Below are 19603 nucleotides of genomic sequence, written 5' to 3'. Positions count from 1 at the left end.
ATGGCCTTCAAGGACAGCCCTACTTATGAATGTATTATAGTAATCTAGTCAGGAGGCTATCATGGGATGCAATCAAATATTTCCTTCAGGAAGGGATGTAGTTGGTGAACCAGAAGAAGCTGATAAAAAGTACTCCTGGCCACACCCAAGCTGTGCATACAGGAAGAAATTCAGAACAAGGATCAAGGTGGTACTTCCAGAATACTGAGCAAATTTAGTTCTTGAAATAAGAGGAGAGGTCCTCTTATGGATTACTAACTGGTTAAAGAACAGGATGCAGAGAGCAGGAATAAAGGGGTAATTTTCACAATGGATGTAGTCAGTAGGATCTAGTGTGGGATCAGTGCTTTTAAAGTAGATCATCAGTTGTTGTTGTTGTTGTTGTTGTTAATAATGATAATAATAATGATAATAATAATGATAATAATAATGATAATAATAATGATAATAATAATAATAATATCTCACTGTTCCTCCCAAAGGAGCGTAAGGTAAACAGTGATGTGGCCAAATTTGCTGATGACACAGTTCTCACCAAACTAGGAGAATAGGTATTAAAATGTCAAATTAAGTTCAGTGTAAAGTGACACAGTCCTATGCATGCCTACTCAGAAGGAAGCCTAACTGGACTTACTCTCAGGTAAGTGATTAGAGATGACTCCCTCTTCTTAGAACGCATGTAGAATTATCAATGGCCCTATTATGGAACAGCAGAGATTTCACTTAGAAAGTTTCTTACCATAATATGTCAGGCGTCCTCTGGCAACATTTTTTCCTCTAGAGTTTTCAGTAATGCACTCATAGAGACCAGCGTCCTCTTGTTGAAAATTGGGAATTTCAATGACGCCATTAAATTTCCTCATCATCACTTTGCTTGGAAATGGCATCCCATCATTTCTTCTCCAGTTAATCCGAGGCACTGGGCTGCAGCAACAAAATGAAATTAATGCTTTTCGAGATAATTTTAAAATAACCTTTTGATTAAAAAAGAAACCGAAAATCATAGGAGTTATATATGAAAGATTTAACAATATTTAGTACTTAAAAAAATAACCATGGTGATAATTTTAGAGTACCTGCCACATGTTTATTGACTGGGAATTCAGAACTCAATATCTAAGGCTGGGACATAAGACAAGTGAGCCAAGACTTCTGTGTGGTTGGGCTCTGCAGCCCTATTCAAATTCCAAAGGGAATGGGGAATGTGGAACATCAAGCCTTCTGACTGGCAAGCATTAGAAGGCTTCCGAATTGGCCAGATGAGATAATACAAGGAGCCTGGCCATCTCTCCTTGCCTGTACCCCAGGTAGCAGTTCAAGTTCTAGTCCTAGTCCCAGCTCCTTCTGAAGACTTAGCTCCAGGGATCCTGGGTAGGATGGCTAATCCTACATTAATTCTAGGTAGGATTGACAGGCACTCTAGTTCTACAGTTATAAAGCTGTGAAACTCTCAGGGGATGTTCCATTTCCAGTTCTGATTCTACAGTCATAAGAATCGGATTTCTGTGGAAAATCCATTGGTTAATGTGTGATTTAGCCAATACCTTACACACTTCCACAGTTCAATGTTTTCTCAATTAATCTATATAATCCAGGCTTAGGATGTTGTCACATATGTGTTTTTTGCTCACAGTCATGCTGCATTAGGGGTTTTATAGTTTAAAAAATGCATAAACAGTAGCTAATGGGCATACATTTTTCCCTGATGGCTATAATCACAATCATTCAGATTTTTATTAATGATTATTTATATGGCAAAGACCCAACAAAACATAAGAAAAAAATAAATTATAATTATAATTAAATTCATGATGTAATATTTATTTTATACAAGGCAGCAGAAAACATCTTATCAATGTATCACATTTGTAGTGGTAGTAAGAGGTTGTTTAGTTTAGAATATACCATGAAACTAGATTGTAGCTATTTATGTGCAGCTGAAAAAAATGGCATATTCAAAAGGATCTCCCTTCATCTGTTTATTGTGCAGCATAAATTTTGTGTTTCTAACCAATGTATAGTAATAAAAATCAATACAGACTTACTTTCCAAGGGCAAAGCATTCCAGTGTTACAGTTGAACCTTTAGCAGCTGGAAGTGTTTCAGGAAACTGAACTTCTATTTTGGGTTCATATTCCCCCATTACACCTGGGAAAAGGAAGAGAGTCATTGGGGAAAGAGGCTACTATCTTACAGCTTACAAAAGGGCTACATTGAGGAAGGGATGGTTTTCTGCTTCCCAGCAACTAGTTCTTGCACAAGCTTCTCTTGTCTTTTGGTTGACAACTGGAGCCTATCCAGTATTCCTCAGTGGACAAATATAGATCTGGTGTATCCAGTTACTCATTCTGTTCTTAGAGGATGTGGTATGGATTTAACCAGAGAATAGATGTGAAACATATTTCCATGTAAGTCACACTGAAACTGCCTCTGATCATTCAGGCACATGCAAGCACCCCCACGCTCAGCATTCCCATAAAAATGAACCAGCACCACAGCTTTGGAATTGTATGGCAAACATCTTGAGGAAGTTGAGAAAGGTTCATCCACCGTACACGTAGAAAGACCAACAAACATAAAAGCAGAGCTATAATTATAGAAAAAATGGTTTTTAAAGTAATGCCGTATTAGTTATTTTTTTAAACAACAACATTGCACTACACTGCCTGGGAATCTCCACTCTACAGTATCCTTCCCACATGACAAAATTATACCGCCAAAATGGTGCAATAAAGAGAAGCACAAGAACCATAGCCAGCAAAGCAAAGGCAACATGAATAATTTATTAATAACAAAATTGTGCAGAAAAGAATTGTACATTCAAAAAAGAAGATACCACTGACTGTTATGCAAAACAACCACTTTCAATTGCTGCATCACATAAGCATAGACTCATACCATCAGTACGCAGCACTAAAGGTGTTGGAGAGCCAAGAACTTTGGCGTTTGTTATGGTACTGGTCACAACGCATGTGTAGTTTCCTACATCAGATGGCTCTACTTTGGCTATGTAGAGATGCCCAGTTTCCTGAGAAACAAATCGGCGACTGTCTTCTTGCACAAATGATGGATATTCATTGAAGATCCAAGCATAAGAAAGTTCTGAAAGTCAATAAGTTGAAAAACGCACATAATTATTTTGCTGATGCTAAATCACTGCAAAAATAAGCAGATGAATCCCAACGTTATTTGACTGCATATAGTTGTGGAAAAACAGGCTATACCTAGTAGGAATAATTTTATTTCACCCATAATTTTTTCACATCTCTAAAGCAAGAACAGCTTTCTGGTGCTTTTCTAGAATATGGGTTTTACTTTAGAAGATTCACACATATATTCACTCATGCAGCCTATATTTGACTCCATGTTTCTTCACTTGATGACTCAGCACTTTAGGTAAATTATTACATTACAGAAGTGTAATTGCTACATATAGTTCCTTCCCATGGTGTTCTTGTAATGTGTGAGATGAAAGGAAGGGCCAAAGATGAGGTAGCTTTATGTTCTAGCATGCCATACTCCACAAATGTCATTAACCATAATCCAGTACATTTGTACACTCAAAGATTCATTAAGATTTTCAGCATGAAAGTTGCTATTGGACTGGTACCACTGTCATCCAGTCAATGTGAAGTGAAGGGGATTAAATTTGATAAAAACTGCAGTTACCATGTAGTTTAGTTTTATATATCACAGTTTTGTGGACAGAATTTGGGTATGTGTATCAAAAAGTCATTTCCTATAGGGGCTGGAACTCATAAGGTTTTTAAAATGTGGTTTCACAGGTAGATATAATTTCCATCTTTAAGAAATAGGCGCATAAAGATAAAAAGCCTCTGCAGCTTCTATACCAACTTGTTTCAGTTAATTATAATCTGACTGACCTGCCTAGTAGTTATTAACACATCTTGCCGAACTTCCTTCCTGCCATTACAGATTTTGCCCATGTGTAACCTAGTAATTCACAGGTGTGCCTGGAAAATTGTTTTCATGCAGCTACAGAAAAAGAAAATCACTGACTAATATTAATATTGCTTTGCCAAGAAATAGAACAGAAAGGTTAATTCCCAGTATGTAAAATGCTGAACAAAGCTAAATACATAATTATAAAAAATTATTTAAATATTTATGGTATCTGCTAATGACAGAAAAAAGATAAAAATTTGATGGCTTCTCCAATTATGTTTAATTGTCCTTTATTAACTTATAAAGGTGTCTTATTATGGAAGGTAGAGAAAATGTTAACAGTGGCAAACAAGTAGATTTCTGTTTGTTTAAAAGCGATTCTGTTTTATGTATTTGTTAAATTTATATTCTACCTTTTCACCAAATGGTTTTCAAAGTGGCTAACAACAGTAAAATTGTATGTAAAATACATAACATCAAAAACAAACAAAGAAGACAGGTAAAACATACCAATAAAGTGGATAAAAACAAGAACCAGGTGAAAAACTTGCAGCATATTTTCAATGTCTGCAGCAAGTCAGTTTATGATGCCAAATGTCTGCCTGAATAAAACAATACTGCTGCCTGGAGGAATGTAATCAGAATACAGGGAATCCCTTGGCAAAGGGTTCTAGAGACTAGGGGCAGTGAGCCACTGAGAAGGCCCTTTTTTCTGAGGTTGGCAGGAGAGAAAGAGAGGTCTCTCCTGAAGACCTTTAAACCTGGGCAAGCTCATGTGTTTTTCAGATAACCTGATCCTAAGTCATGTATAGTCTGTAGGTTATTACCAGCACTTTTTAATGGACCACTGGAACTGGATCAGAAAGCAGTGAAGCTGTTGTAACATGGGAGGTACATGCTGTCTGTAACTGGTCCTGATGCATCCTGAACCAGTTTCAGAACTCTCTTCAAACTGAAGTTTCTGAACACTCTTCAAACCATTTATGAAAAGAGAGAGAGGTTTTCCTACCTGATATTTTAAAAAAAAATCATTTGTGTTCACAAACTTTGCATCAACTCCACCAATCTAAAATATTTTTTTACAAGCTATCTCAATTTGATAACCATGGTACTGTTTGTGATTGGCAAAATCAGTTGATTGCAATGTTTCTGGATGGGATGAAAATCGATACTGAAGAAATTGCTAATTCACCTCCTCCAGTGATATAAGATGTCTTGTTATGAAATGGCAAGCAAAAGGCAAGGGGAAATGGTTCACAAGGAAATAATTACAAATTTGAAGGTGTAATTGTGTTAAGGATGGAGATGGGGGGAAATTCAATTAAGTTTGAAATTTTCAAAAATGGATTCAAAGTCTCTTCCTTACTAATTTTTAGTACAAAACAAGAATTGTCAAGAAAACAGTTCTAAGTCAAACTGTTGAGGTGTCTTAATCAGATATAGGTGACTAATAGGTTGCCTAAGGCTTCTTAACTATTGAACTATAAATTGGTAACACTAGCAAAATCTAATATGTAACAATACCACCATCGCTAAATTCTTCCAAGCTACACAGGAAGTGGATTGGACTATGAAAGACCAACCCAAATTGTGTTTGCATTTTGACAAATGTGTAGGGCAGTACAATATCTCAGAGAGGAGGTCAGGTCTCCTGCTGCCCTGGTGCATTCACTATAGCTGCCTATTTCCCATGTTTTTTAAAGTTTGATAGAAATATCTGTGGGCTCTAGGTACATTCTTAAACTGCAAGGGTTTTTTGCTTATTAGTGAATAGATTCTGAACCAATTATAGCATCCAAGTTGAGTAAAATCTGAGTATGTACTAGCTGAGAAAGGCTGTCATACAACAGTTTGGATCTATAAGCAATAAATTATGTTAAACGTTAGACAGCCCCTCACCTCAGGAAATAAAGATAGCACTATGAACAATACAGTGAGGAAGAAATAGACCCAAGTGCATTGTTTGTCACTGGCTTTTCCAATGAATTCACTAATAGGCAAAAAACCTTGCGGTTTAAGAATGTACCTATAGCCCACAGATATTTCTATCAAATTTTAAATGCAGGGAACTTGGGCAGCTATAGTGAATGCACCAGGGGAGCAGGAGACCTGACCTCCTCTCTGAGATATTGGACTGCCCTACAAATTGGTCAAAATGCAAACGCCATTTGGATTGGTCTTTCACAGTCTAGTCCACTTGCTGTGTAGCTTGGAAGAATTTGGTAACATGTGCCTCTGAGCATGTGGTGAGTGGTGGCAACACCTTCCATCTCCAAAGATGGAGAATTGTATTTTTGTATGTTTGTTGGTGTTCTTCTTACTTTGCTTCTTTCCTGTGTTACTAATGTTTCTACAGAGAATATAAACTAGAAAATTTTATGTCCCTCATTATTCATCCTAGAAATCTGTGTCCAATTTATTTTTATTAATTTCAAAGCCTTTTTATTGGTCAATGTCATATGATGGTGAAGACAACCTTTTGTGTTTCAAATTGGAGGTTATGTTCTATTTCTATTTTGGGTGCATTAACAGTGAAATCTGAAACTGCAGTTTGATGTAAAATCAGACTGATTACAATATGTTGCTACTTCAGCAATGGCTCTTAGCTGTTGGAAAAAAGAGGATGCATGTTTTCAGCCTGCTATGTTTCGTGGCTGTATAATGTAGGCCTGTATGTCGTTCCTCAAACTTTGGGATAGTTTGTTCAGACTTTGTTTGCTTAAAGCAGAGAATCCAAATATTATTTAGACAACTAAGTTTTAAAGTCATCATTTCAAAGACATAGTATTAGTCCAATTTTCTTACATGTTAACTCCTCAAATATTCATGGGCAGAGATTAATACTGTAATACTTAGCCTCAGATATGAAAATGTTCAATATGCCATGTTTTATAGGTTTGTGTGTTACTATTGTTTTATTGTTGATGTATGTTAATTAATAACAATAACAACAATAATTCACTTACATTAACCATCTTTTAAAGAAGCAATTTTCTCAACATCATATTCATTATTAATTGAGGTCAAAGTACTTCTTAGAGCAAAAGCGTCCCACTTGTTTCCTTGCACTTTTTGTAATTTGCCTCATTGGCCTCTCCCCATTCAGTCATGAAGCTCACTGGATGACCTTGGGCCAGTCACTGACTCTCAGCCTAACCTACCTCACAGGGTTGTGGACGATAAATGGGGAGGGGAAAACCATGTATACCACCTTGAGCTCCTTGGAGGAAAGGTGGGATATAAATGTAATACATTTGTGTCACTAAACTTATTTAAAATTGAATAGCTAACCTATCACTCTATTTAAAATAAAATACCTAAGCTATGATTGTAATTCTTACTCAAAAACAGATAAAGCTGTGAGGCATTTTCATATTCAGAGCATAAGATTAGGACATTTTAGCTGTGCAAAAGGTAAGAATGCAAATCTGTACAATTCCTGCCCTGAAAAAAAGAGCACAGGAAATAGAATACATATATTAAAATCAATGAAGGTGGTTAGATATAATGAGGAAAACTTTAACAAAAAAAAATAGCATGATGGTATCAGTGAAACCGAATAAGCTATGATGAAACACAGTTTTCAATTGCTGTTCCACACAGAAAATTGAATACTATTTCTGAGATTTAAAAGAAGAAGAAAAAAGAAAGGAGCCCAACTATTTTAGGCCTTCACTGCACCCTGTGGCAGTAAGAGGTACAGAGGTCTCCTCCACAGCCAATTCAATAAAGGATTCATTAATTGGACATGATATAAATAAATGTAATAATATTTTTAAATACTCAATTTCTTCTCTCTTTCTCCCACTACAAGATATAAAATATACAAATTTAAGCCAGATTTAGCATAGATTTTCACATTTCTATATTTCCCATAGTTGTTAACAGGTATGACTTCTGTTTTAATTTTGCAGTTTTTTCAGTTCTTTTTACTATGTAACACTGGACTGCAGAATTAAAGGATGAAGGCTGGTGTTGCTTAATTTTCTTACATTGGCAGATCAATTCAAAACACCTTGTGCTGGACATTGAGGGGTTGGGATTGCTTGACTCTCCCAGCTGAGATGGCCTCCCGCTGAATGTGTGGCCCATGGGCAGTATCTTCACCAGTGGAAAGTCCCAAATTGGGGCGTTCCAAGGATGGTGAGAAACTGAAATATCCCAGGATCTGCTGGATCCTGAGCGAGTCTCATAGCTCTCACTGGCCAGCATCAGGCCCAATCCAAGCCTGGAGCTGCCTCCCATCTTCCACCACTGCTACCCTGAGCAGCTGAAATGAGGTGGTGGCTCTGCAAAACCCTATGGGGGTGAGGGGTTGTGAATGCAGCCTTATCATATGCATTACTCGGAATGCTGCACTGGAAAGGAAAGTTTGTCTAAAACTGCCTATTCCCACATAAATATGTCCAAATTCTGAGGTCAACGTCAGAGGCCCTATGGCATGTTCTCCTGTCTTCTATTTTACCACTTTATACAGTTATGGCTTTCCCTAAAAGAATCCTGGGAATTGTAGTTTGTAAAGGGTATTGAGAGTTGTTAGGTGACCCCTATTCCCCTCACAGAACTACAGTTTCCAGAGTGGTTGAACAATTAATCCCTCTTCCCAGGGACTCTGAGAATTGTAGCACTGGAAATTGTAGTGGGAATTTGCTTAAAGTGGTATAATAGGGATTTAAATATATGGTGAAGATGGGGCCTCTGTTGGATATAACCTAATATCCTACATGAACATGCACAGCTTTACAGGTAACAAATGTTTAAATTAATAAGCTTTGGACACATATAGCCCAATCCTATGCAAGTTTATTTGGAGGCTCACTCTGTTTCATAAACTTACTCCCACGTAAATGCAACCTTAATCTTCCATTATTTCAATTTTCATTGATTCCCTTGAAAATCGAGCACAATGTTCCTTCTGTAACCATCTGCAATAATTTAAGTTCATGTTGACAAAATTGTATTATTTCCCCCAAAACTGTATTAAATAACTTCTTGTATGGCTTTTATTTATTATATTTTTCCTTTTCTAGTGATATTGCTTCAAGAAAAATAAATTTTCTCCTGTCAATTACACTTCTTAAGTTGATTTTCCATTAAACATAGAATAATTCTTAGTAATATCCTGGGAAATACAATCCTTCACCTCAGCTAGATGTATTTTAATGTTCTTCAGGCCACAAGCAGTATAAGGCACAGGGATTTAACATATACTATTCAACTGTATTGTTTTCAGAACTCCACTGTTACTTTTGTCACTTTTCTTTTTGTTAATTTATCATTTACTTAATCAGTGTTCATCCTGCTCTTCCTTTGGGAAGCTCAAAGTGATGTATTTGGGGTTTCAGGCAATCTTCCATCAAGGTACAGACTAGGAGGAGACCTTCCTAGCTTTAATAATGCAACAACCCTGTTTTGAGTATAGTTACATGCTCTAAGTGGGGCTCATTGCAACTGTAGATGCAGTGGCCAGACTGTTGGATGGAGCTGGATACTGGAAGTGTGTAAGGGCTAAACTATGCAGTTTCATATATACATGTGAATCCCTGCATGCATGCCTACCCACTAGAGACTCAAACGCACCCTGAGAGTGTAGCGTAACTAACCTGCACATTGCTCTCACATGTGTATACCCATCCCTACCATGCCCAAAGAAGATAAAAAAAGGGATCGGTTTATTGAAAGAGGAAATAGGAAAATTGTATACAGAGTCTGCAACTGAGGTTATAAGTAGCATTTTACCTAACATTACACATACAGTCCCTAGAGCTGAGAAAGATTAAGAAAGAAGTTTCTGCTAGACACTTCAGGCACAAAAACACAAACTCACATTCAAGAGAAAGAAAGGAAAGAATAGATGGATACCTTTCTTGGAGAATATCAGAACTCAAAGTCAGGAATAAGACCTCCATATCTAGCCCAGTAGCCAAGCTTCACCCCCAGCTAGATAGCAAGAGTTTCTCATCCTTTCTTTGGTCTGATTGTTCTGGGTAGCAATGTGATGTTCCTAGAGAGCAATGTAAGGTATCAGGATCATGGGAGTCGTGGGAATGTGCTGCTTCAACCCATGGAACCATGATCTTAAATGTGTTTCTGAACTACATTGAGTAGCATGTAAAATGGGAGGGGGTGCTGCCATGAGAAATAAAGAACAATGGAAAACTGGAGTTGCGGATGAGGGTCTAGTTCTACCAGATGTGTTTACTGATAAGACTTTTGTTTCCTGAGAAATGTTATTGCAAATTCCTGTTTTTGGATGATGGATCCCTTATCCCTTAGAGGACAAAATATCTCACAACATCTGTCCAGATGGCTTCATTGTTTGTTAGAAGAATCCTTCCTCTGAAGATACTGAAACTCAGGACTTTTTGGTTTATGCCTGTGAGAGTGAGGACGCTTGTTTTTGACTCCTGAAAGCTAAGCATAGCCGGAAAGTTACAAAGAGATCAAGACTTAACAGAAAAGGCTGTTTCTGCCAGGGCCATTTTGATACAGGTACAGGTACTCATATCAAAATCCATTATCATGAACCCAGCTATGAGAACCCCAAAAATATAGGTACTCCCGTAACAACGTCACAGCTTGCCCAGTGAAAAATTATCACTCCTTGGACCCACCCAGTCAATCCCCTATTTCTATCTCTAAGAAGCCAAGATGGGCAAGGGTCAAAAGGGGGATGGTGATTGGCTTCACTTCTTCAGCTTTTCTGCATACCCAGGCTGAAATAATTGAAATTGATTCAGTACATATGGAACATAGTGTTCTCTATGTCTCCCTTGCACTGTGGCATCCAACCTGTCAAAACCTGAGCAATTTCCCCCCTAAAGTGCCTTTCAAAGTTGTTTCGGCAGGCCTCTGAGGGTGTCAAAGCAACAGTCTCTTGGCCAGATGACAAAAGTTCATTCACCACTCAGAAAAGCTCTGCTGGACAGCTACTTGTGAATACAATGGTGGTGGAGAAGTAGGCTTTCTTCGCCGCCGCCACTGCCATGTGTAGTCATGATGGTGCAACCATATCCATGTTTGGCCAGGTTCTGATTGAAATTTACACTATCTGCATTCCAGCCTGGGAGACCAGGTGAGTGATGTATTGCAAGCCTGTCTGTATGATACAATTCAGAAATGCAGTGATTGACCAGACAACAAAAGTGCTTGTGCCAAGCATATTACTGCAATGTTTAGTGAAAAATCAAAATGGTAAATATTTATCTGAAGACTTATTCATTCAGGACAATTCCACGACATTAGTGACTCTGCTAATCTGTTTCAAGAATGAAGGATGCACTGCTAGGTGCAAAATCAGGTTATCTTCAGAGCATTGTAACAGGCACATGGATGTAAAATGTAAATTAAACTTAAGGTTTAGTCCTTGAAGATTTTTTAAAAAATTAACTAGAGAACATCTATAAACTGAACACTGAAAAATACAGATTAACCTTGACAGTTCTTGCGCCTACAGATCCACCCACTTGTTTGTTTTTCCCATTAACACCTAATTAGAAACTAGCAGATGTTTTCTTGATTAATAGTAAAAAATTGTGAAATTAATGAGTGAAATAATTCATAAGATATTTTTGCAATCTTACAACAGTCTATATACCTGTAACTGGGGAAACTGAGAGAACTGAGTTGAGCATGGATGCCTTCCATATTTCCAGCCTGGAGTAACAGCTGAAGTGATATAACTATTAAAGAAGTATATGTGCTACAAGAGAGGAAAAAATGACATTATCTCCTCTGGTTCTCTTTTAAAAACATATTCAGACACATAACATCTGTGATAATCTATTTACTGAGTTTAGGATTTTTGTGAGTTGAGGATGGTTATGAGTTTAGCCCTTTGATTAAAAACAAAATCCTGTCCATTTTCACCATCTTGAAATGTACACATAAGATTGTGTAAGTCTCCACTTGAATTGTTACTGGACGGGATGGATAGTTGGGAGACAAAGAAAATACCATAATGTTTCAATCATTCTTCTAAAGTTTCAATCCTCAACTCATTTATTTTCAAGTAAACTCCATAGAATCCAATGGAATGTATTTCAATATCCTGCATTTTAGAGAGAAATATTTAGGATTTAGGATATTTCAGAAAGGGAATTAGGGTTTCCCACCACAGTCATGGCTTGTGCTACACTATAAGCTAAGCTTTCTAGATAACATATCAAAAGGAACTTGGAACTTGGAAGGAATGATGTAAATATAAAGTGATATAAAGAAAATGCATGGTGTAATAACACATACAAGTCTATGACTGAAACTATGCAGAAATATTATTTGGAGTGCTTCTCTGGTAGAAAAGTGGATTGTGAGTACTGGAACAAAATGAATGAAGCATATTCCCCATGCATAAAAACAGAAGAAGAGCTCACAGTGGATGACGAGATGCCCATGGGAAGCCCCCAAGTAGGACCTGAGTGCAAGAGCACTCTCCCCTCTTGTCATTCCCAGCAACTGTCATTCAGAGGCATATTGCCTCTAATACTGGAGGTAGAACACATCCACCATGGCTAATAGCCATTGACAGCCTTATCCTCCATGTCATCGATTAGTATAATCCTCATTTAAACCCATCTACATCTTGTGGGAAGAAATGTCATTATTTAACCATGTGATGTGTAAGGAAGTACTTTTTGGGGGTCTATCCTGAATTTTCCAATATTCAGCTTCATTGGATGCCCACAAATTCTATTATAAAAGAGAGAGAGACAGAGACTTTTCTCAATCCATTTTCTCTGTACACCACACATAATTTTATACACCTCTATCATGTCCCCTCTTATTCAGTTTTTTTCTAAACTAAAAAGCCCAAAATGTTCTAACTTTCTTTGATAATATTGGTTGCCCTTTTTCTGAACCTTTTCCAGAGCTATAGTATTTTTTGATGGGAGGCATCCGCATCATACACTATACACAGTATTCCAAGTATGGTCACAACATAGATTTCTATAACAGCATTAAGGTATTGTCAGTTTTATTTTCAATCATAATTATCCCTATCATAGAATTCACCTTTTTCCCCAGCTGCCACACACTAACTTGACTTCTTCATTGAACTATCCACTACAACATCAAGGTCTTGTTCCTGGTCAGTCACTGCCAGTTCAAGTTTTTTAATTGCAATTTCTCATCCTACCTTTAGGACAGATACATTATGTGGTGACACATAGGCAGGTCTTCTTTGTGGTGGCAACCTGACTTTGAAATGCCCTCTCCTTTGAAATTCGGAAACTGATACTGAAGTTCAACTGTGATAGGTTTTGATATATTTTATTTTTATTTCCCTACATAATTTCTATTTTGTGACATTGTTTAAAAAAAATTAAAATTAGTTATTCTTCCCTGCCCTGACATCTTTGGATTAAGGGTGGTACATAAATCTTTTAAATAAGTAAATAAAAGATTTTGGTTAGAAAATGCATCAGTATTGGAATTAATCAAGTATGAATTTGTGGAGGCTTCTCAGTTTTATCTTAAGAAAAATTGTATGGGTGAAGCTAGCCTGAGAAAATACTTCTGAACGCTTATGGGATATCTAATAATATTTGCCTCTATACTTGTGAATGTATCTTATGAGAAATAATGTAGGATTTGGATTTGGAATTAACCATTTGCGATGTTGTTTTCCTTTTACTTGCCTTATTTAGAAAAAAAAGGCTTCAAACGTCCTATGGATATCAAATAATTTAGAAATGTGGATAATTCATATCTGATATATCTGTGACCCTAACAAAAATTAACATTTTGCCTAGAAGCTAAAATCCATTTTGACTCTGAAACACTTACAATACCATTTTGATTTGAAACTGATGCAAATCATTAATCTTTTTGGCACAAAAGGTTAATTATTTAGCAGATAAAATCCAAAAAGGTGACTTTCCAGCTTGATGTGAGGATGAAAATGCATATTACCTTTGTAGAAAGACAGAACAAGGAAACTATGAGAGCAATTGCCTACATAATGTGCAGCAAAATGTAAAAAAAAATTAACAACCTCAAAACGGCTGCTGAAGTAAAGAGAATTCTTCCCAATGTTTTGTTTCTACCTACAATCAAATGGCTGACATAATTCAAAGCCAATACAAGAGGTAGAAAAGAGACATCACACACCTATGTGTATTATTGCTATATCTAGGGCTCAGTCCATACAACTGCTACTTCAGGTTCACAAAGCTCTTTAGTACAGGGGTGAGAAACCTCAGGCATGGGGGTCAAATAAGGACCTCCAAGCCTCTCTGATGGGCCTTCAAGACTCTCCACAGACCATGCTTCTAATGGGGAATTTTATATATTCATACATGTATGATCAAAAATTATTAAAAGGGGTATATGTTTTACAATCATAGGGATCTGAGATTCAGGCTAACAGGGAGTCCTGAATCTTAGCATTTTATTCAGGCTAACAGCAAAAACCCGTTGCGATGGAAACAGGTCACAGCGATCTCCTGGTTCTTTGCTGAGACCTGGCTGATGCATGATTAATTGACTTTATTGTTTGGAATCAAGAAGCGTTAAGACTGTGAGAGAAGCTGTGATTGATGAAATGAGTAGGGGTTGCCAATGTTTGATTATTGAATGCCATCTAAAGGAGAAAAGTTGTATAGCATAACCAAATGTTTTAATGAAGAGAAATAGTGAGATTTTAATTTTAAAACAATCCAGTGTATTAAATTTACAACTTTATAAGTGTGTTTTCATAAAGAAAATGGTACATCTGGGGTGGCCTGCTTACTAGTTAGCCAGAGTCATCCAGCTTTTCCCTTAGTCTGTGTGGTTTCACAATGTAGCTCAGGGGTTTTAAATAAAATCCTCTTGGATGAGCTATGCATTTTATAAGTAAGCAAATGGGATTTCTGAAAAAGTACAAAGACATAAGAACCCCTGTGGCAAAGGAATAGAAGTGGGGGGTGCTCATACATTCACAAACACCCTGAGTTAAGTTCCCAAATTTCTCTGATGTACCTGGGACAGCCTGACTGATCGGAAACAATGAAACAATGGCATATGGAATGTACTGGTATGCTTGAAAACATTCACAGAAGTAACTGTTCCAACTAGTACCAAAATTCATTAGTCTTGAAGAGACAGTAGGACAATGGTAACATTTATGATATGGACAGAATTTTGGAATCACCACTGGAGTTAGCTAATGGTTTCTAATTGGTTTGGAATGATGTTATGTGGGCAAGGACTCATGAGATTGGTGAAATCATTGTCACATGCTGTAATTGCATTCTATAAAAGAGCTTGCACGCAGTGCCTCAGTGCAGTCTCTCCTGGATGTTTCTGAGAGGCTGACCCTGCATATGGCCCTGCAAATGCTTGTAAAGAATAAAGGCCTACCTTTTTGCTTCAAGCCTGTGTCCTCAAATATTTTCTTTAAGGACCCCCAGCAAAAGATCCCAATGGAGAAAAATTTCTCCTACACTCCCTCTCCAATCACACCCCTCACTGGCCCTGCTTCACACTCGCCTTGAGTGTTTTTGCTGGCTAGAATGTGTCCTTGAACTCTGAAATGCCTCTTGTTGGCTGGATGGAGGATAATGTTGTGCTGTGTGTAATTTGTATGCTTAATTTCATTTAAAGCAACATCACAGCAGCCGAGTAACAGCAGATGTTGAAATGCGAGTGTGCCAGCGTGTGCGTGCATTTACCTAAGAATCCCGTTCCGTGCCCGGTACCTGCCGGGCAAAAGGGGCGTGTTTGCGGCTGCTGCCGAAGCCAGGCCGCCATCAAGGGTGTGTGCGTGCGCACGTGGCGCGCCAGCGCGCCGTCGTGACGCACAGTAAGGAGGCGGGGCAGCTGAAGGCCATTTAAGGCCACTCCACCAGCCTCCCGCCCTCCTTTGAATTTTGGCGGCGGAGGCCTTGTGGCGGCGGCTGCTGCGCGCCACGGGGAGCCTTCCGGCCGCGGCGGGCCCTTTGGTGCGCCGGCCTAGCGGGGGCAGCGGCGGCAGCGGGACGCGAGGGGCCTTGGGGCCGCGGCGAGGCTCGGGAGGCCTTACGGCCACGGCGAGGCCTTTGATGGGCCGGCCTCGCGGCTGCGACGAGGCACATGGGGACTTCCAGCGGCGGCGAGGCACGGGAGGACTTTCAGCCGCGGTGAGGCCTCTGATGGGCCGGCCTTGCGGCTGCGACGAGACGCGTGAGGACTTTCAGCCGCAGCGGGGCACGGGTGGCTTTCCAGTTACGGTTTCAGTTTCAGTTACCCCTGAGGAAGAATCTTTATTCAGAACATGTCAGGCCTAAACAAACTGCACTGCTATGGGGGCACCTTTGATGCTCTTCTGCTCTCTCCTGTTTCTTTCCTTCAAACTATCACCTTCTGATTCCATCATTTATCATAGAAATAATGTTTGGGATTAAGGGAAACACAACAACCTACTTCTAGTTAAATAGTACCCTAGACTTTCTATCATAAACCTGGAATATGTGGAGTAGGGGGAGAGACAATGTTTAAAATTTAATTCTATGCTGATAGTAAAAGAGAGATTGAAAAGGCCAAATATGTCTTGCAACCCAGGGCATGTGTGTCTGTGTTTTAAGTATGCAGAGAGAAATGTTTACTTTAGCTGAAGGTGAATTACAGTCAGCATTTTTATGGATTAAATATAATTTGAAAAGAACAGTAGGGGAAAAGGTTATTTTAAGGATTTTCTATTTAAACTAAACAAAATATTTATGCAGGCAGGCTTCTGTGCAGAACATAGAGGCAAGTATTCATGGAGAGCTCCTGTCTGTTTCTCTAAGCATAGTAAGGCAGCAGGTAAAGGGATGATGCATAGACGAAGAGCTGTCTCTCTCCTCTCCTATGTATTTAGGTCCAGTTCCACACCTTATGTGGCAATTGACATTGCCACTTGCTCACTACATGTCTCTCACAATGCTGTAATGGGTGGCAAACCTCCAGTTAGGGCCAGGAGATACTTCTATTGGGGTCCCCTGCCCATTACAGAAAGCAAAATAGGAATAGACTCCTTTTCTTGATACTGAAGTGTATTTTTAGTTTAAACTAAATGTTACTTTTCAGTTACCAATTACCTAGAGAGGTAGTGGGCTATCTGACACTGGGGGCATTCCAGGGGCAGCTGGAGAGGGGATGCTTTTATTAAGGGATGTACTGAGAAGGCCATCCCACTTCCTCACTGTTTTGCAAACCAGGAAAGTTCAGAGAAGGGGTTAGTCAATTAGGGAGAACTTGAGATGAGAGCCCCCCCCCCCCAAAAAAAAAATTGCCTGCACTCCCACACCCTTCTGCTGCCTGTGGCCGCCACTTCTTTTGCAGAATAACCTAGAAAGATGCTCTGTCATAACGTAGCGGCCATTTGGATTGGAGCAATGCAATGTAATTACAAAGAGCAGAGGCTTTCTGATGAGGGTGGGGGGCAGCTGGAGACAGAAAGGAGGCTGCAGGAGCCAGTAGGGACCCCCAGTTAGTGCTGCAACCTCACCTCCAAAACTACTTCAACTCCAAATGCAAAGGGAACTCATCCCCCCTTTTTTCACTGTCAAGCTTCTCCCCCCCCCAAATACGTTCTTCAAAACCCAGGTAAAAATATATGAACCTTTCCATCAGTTAAGTCCCATAAACCTCTGTCCTAAGACCCATTTAATCTGTGGTATTCTGAGTAAACACACATAGGATTCTGCTGTATGTGTGCAATCACATGCACCCTTCCAGGGGAAGAAGTAACGATACACTCGGGGATTTTCTCATAAGTAAGTATGCATAGAATTGGTCCAATTCATATTTCTCTGAGTAAATTATTTAAACATAATGGAATTAATCACGTGCAGGCTGCACATTTGCTTGCATCTTCTCTTTAGCTAGTTTACAAACTGGTCTGTAGATAAGGTGCCCACCTTTTTTACAGGCCTCTAGTCCTGTGCTTTTAAGAGTCATCTGATCTGCAGACATTAGAAGATGACATTGCTTAACTCCATGCCATCTAATAACTGCTGAATACGAACCTGCTATTAAAGGCACAACAACAAGCCAGAAGGATATGTGGGGCCAGGGCCCCCCAAAGGAGTGGGAAGCAGCCCCCAGCAGAGGCTGCTTGAGAAAAGTGTCCCTTCCCAGCTACGCTCGAGGGCTATGGACCTTGCTTGCAGACTGCCCAGTTATGGGGAGACTCATTTTATGATGTGGTTTTTCTTTATTATGCAGTTTTCCGGATCCTATGGACGCACTGGTCCAGGGGACAATTGATGAAGACACACAGTTGGGCAGGGTTATTGGCCCCTTCCCATCATCCCCTACCTCTGCTCTCTCAGTGCCCCCCCTGTATAGTGCCCAAAGTGGCAGTGGGCAAAGTCTACCTGATTCACCATCCGTCATACAAGTGGGGTCAGTCAGTGATGGCTTCATACCAGATAGTCTATGCACAGTGCACTACACTTCATTCAATATAGTGCGCACCTGTGGCAGAGATGCCTTATGGGCAAGTGTGGCAGCTAATCTGCCTGCGTTGCCAGCTGTTACACATGGTGGATTTTGAGCTGCTGAGTTTTGCCTTTTAGGTCAACTATGCAGCAGAGCATTACCTATGGGCTGCTGTATTCTTGCATGGAGCACTTCAGCCCCTTCTGGGAAGGGACAGCCAGGAGACGAGAGGCCCCAGAAGCGGTGGGGCACTATTTTCATGATGTCCAGTTCTCGGGTAGGGCAGACTTTGGGTGCATGTTAGCGCTTGATGGCACAGTTTATAGCGTAGCTATGAACTGGGGAGTTCTTTTGGCAGCTGGGAAAGTGGAGGATCCTGCCCCAGTGTTCACCTTCCAGGGTATTAAAATCGACTTTTGGACCCAGGGCTGCAGGCTGCCTGGAAAAAGCTTGAATTGTTGCAGATCAAGATCCTGAAGTTTTCAGGGGCTGGGAAAGTGTTTGCTTTCTGCCCTTCAGGTATTGGGGGCCTTCTGTGGTGGGGTTTATAGTGCCATAACAGGGATTTCACAGCCTCACCACAGGTTCAGGGTTTTGGCTGCCTTATGCGCCAACCTGCGGTGTGGCCCCCTCCGTTCCTGCAGTGCGTCAGTGGTGTTCCAGTTAGAGGAAGGACCGACTCTGCTAGTCCCATACCGCATACTGGGAGATGGGGGAGGGGAGTCAGAGATGGTCAGGGCAGGAGGGGACTCCTGGGAGTTGGGGGGATGGCAGGGGCTATGCAAAGCGTGGCCTATTCCTAGGAATCTCGTCCTGGAATTCATCACAGATGGTAGGAGTAAAGCTTGTCTGCCAGTGTGTCGCAAGGTAGGCTTGCAGGGGGCCTTTAGGACCATTCACATGTCTTGGGATATGTCATGTGCTGGCCAGCTGGCCCATGCACACCCCCATACCCCTTATCCTCACCCTCCATGTTCACCTGACCCGCCAGGGATTGTTGATCAGGGAGGTGCCCTGTGACCATCATGCTTCAAAGCTCAGCGGTTACATGTAGCACCCCTCACACTTAATTTTGGAGCCTTCCGGATGGGGGGTGGGGGTGCTTGGGGCCAGGTCAGACTTCCCTTCGAGCCATCCTGGGGTCCAAGGTTTGTTTCCAGGCAGACCAGGGGTACAAGAGTCATTCCACATTATTTTACCCTCCCCTGGACTGGACACTTCCCCATGACGGCGACATAGTGTTTTTGGCCGGAAGCTATAGGCCTGGCTGCCTGATATTCAGGGGGAGGGATCTTCCCTCATAAAGTTTCGG

The 19603-nt window shown here is 40.1% G+C and overlaps 1 protein-coding gene across 2 annotated transcripts in view; it reads right to left on the bottom strand.

Moving 5' to 3' along the window:
• The window catches only part of CNTN3 (contactin 3), a 411452-nt gene that overhangs the window by 102269 nt on the left and 289580 nt on the right, over positions 1-19603 (bottom strand). For both annotated transcript variants that reach the window (XM_061618591.1, XM_061618592.1), the window contains exons 4-6: positions 2899-3102; positions 2046-2148; positions 740-924 (exon numbers count right to left, since the gene is read on the bottom strand). In XM_061618591.1, the coding sequence (XP_061474575.1) occupies positions 740-924; positions 2046-2148; positions 2899-3102 (492 nt within the window). The remainder of the gene's footprint in view (positions 1-739; positions 925-2045; positions 2149-2898; positions 3103-19603) is intronic.

This window comes from Rhineura floridana, chromosome 3 (assembly GCF_030035675.1).
Source record: "Rhineura floridana isolate rRhiFlo1 chromosome 3, rRhiFlo1.hap2, whole genome shotgun sequence".
In the NCBI taxonomy this organism is placed as follows: Eukaryota; Metazoa; Chordata; class Lepidosauria; order Squamata; family Rhineuridae; genus Rhineura; species Rhineura floridana.
The sequence above is the reverse complement of the archived record's forward strand: the minus strand, read 5'-3'. Positions and strand labels throughout refer to the sequence as shown.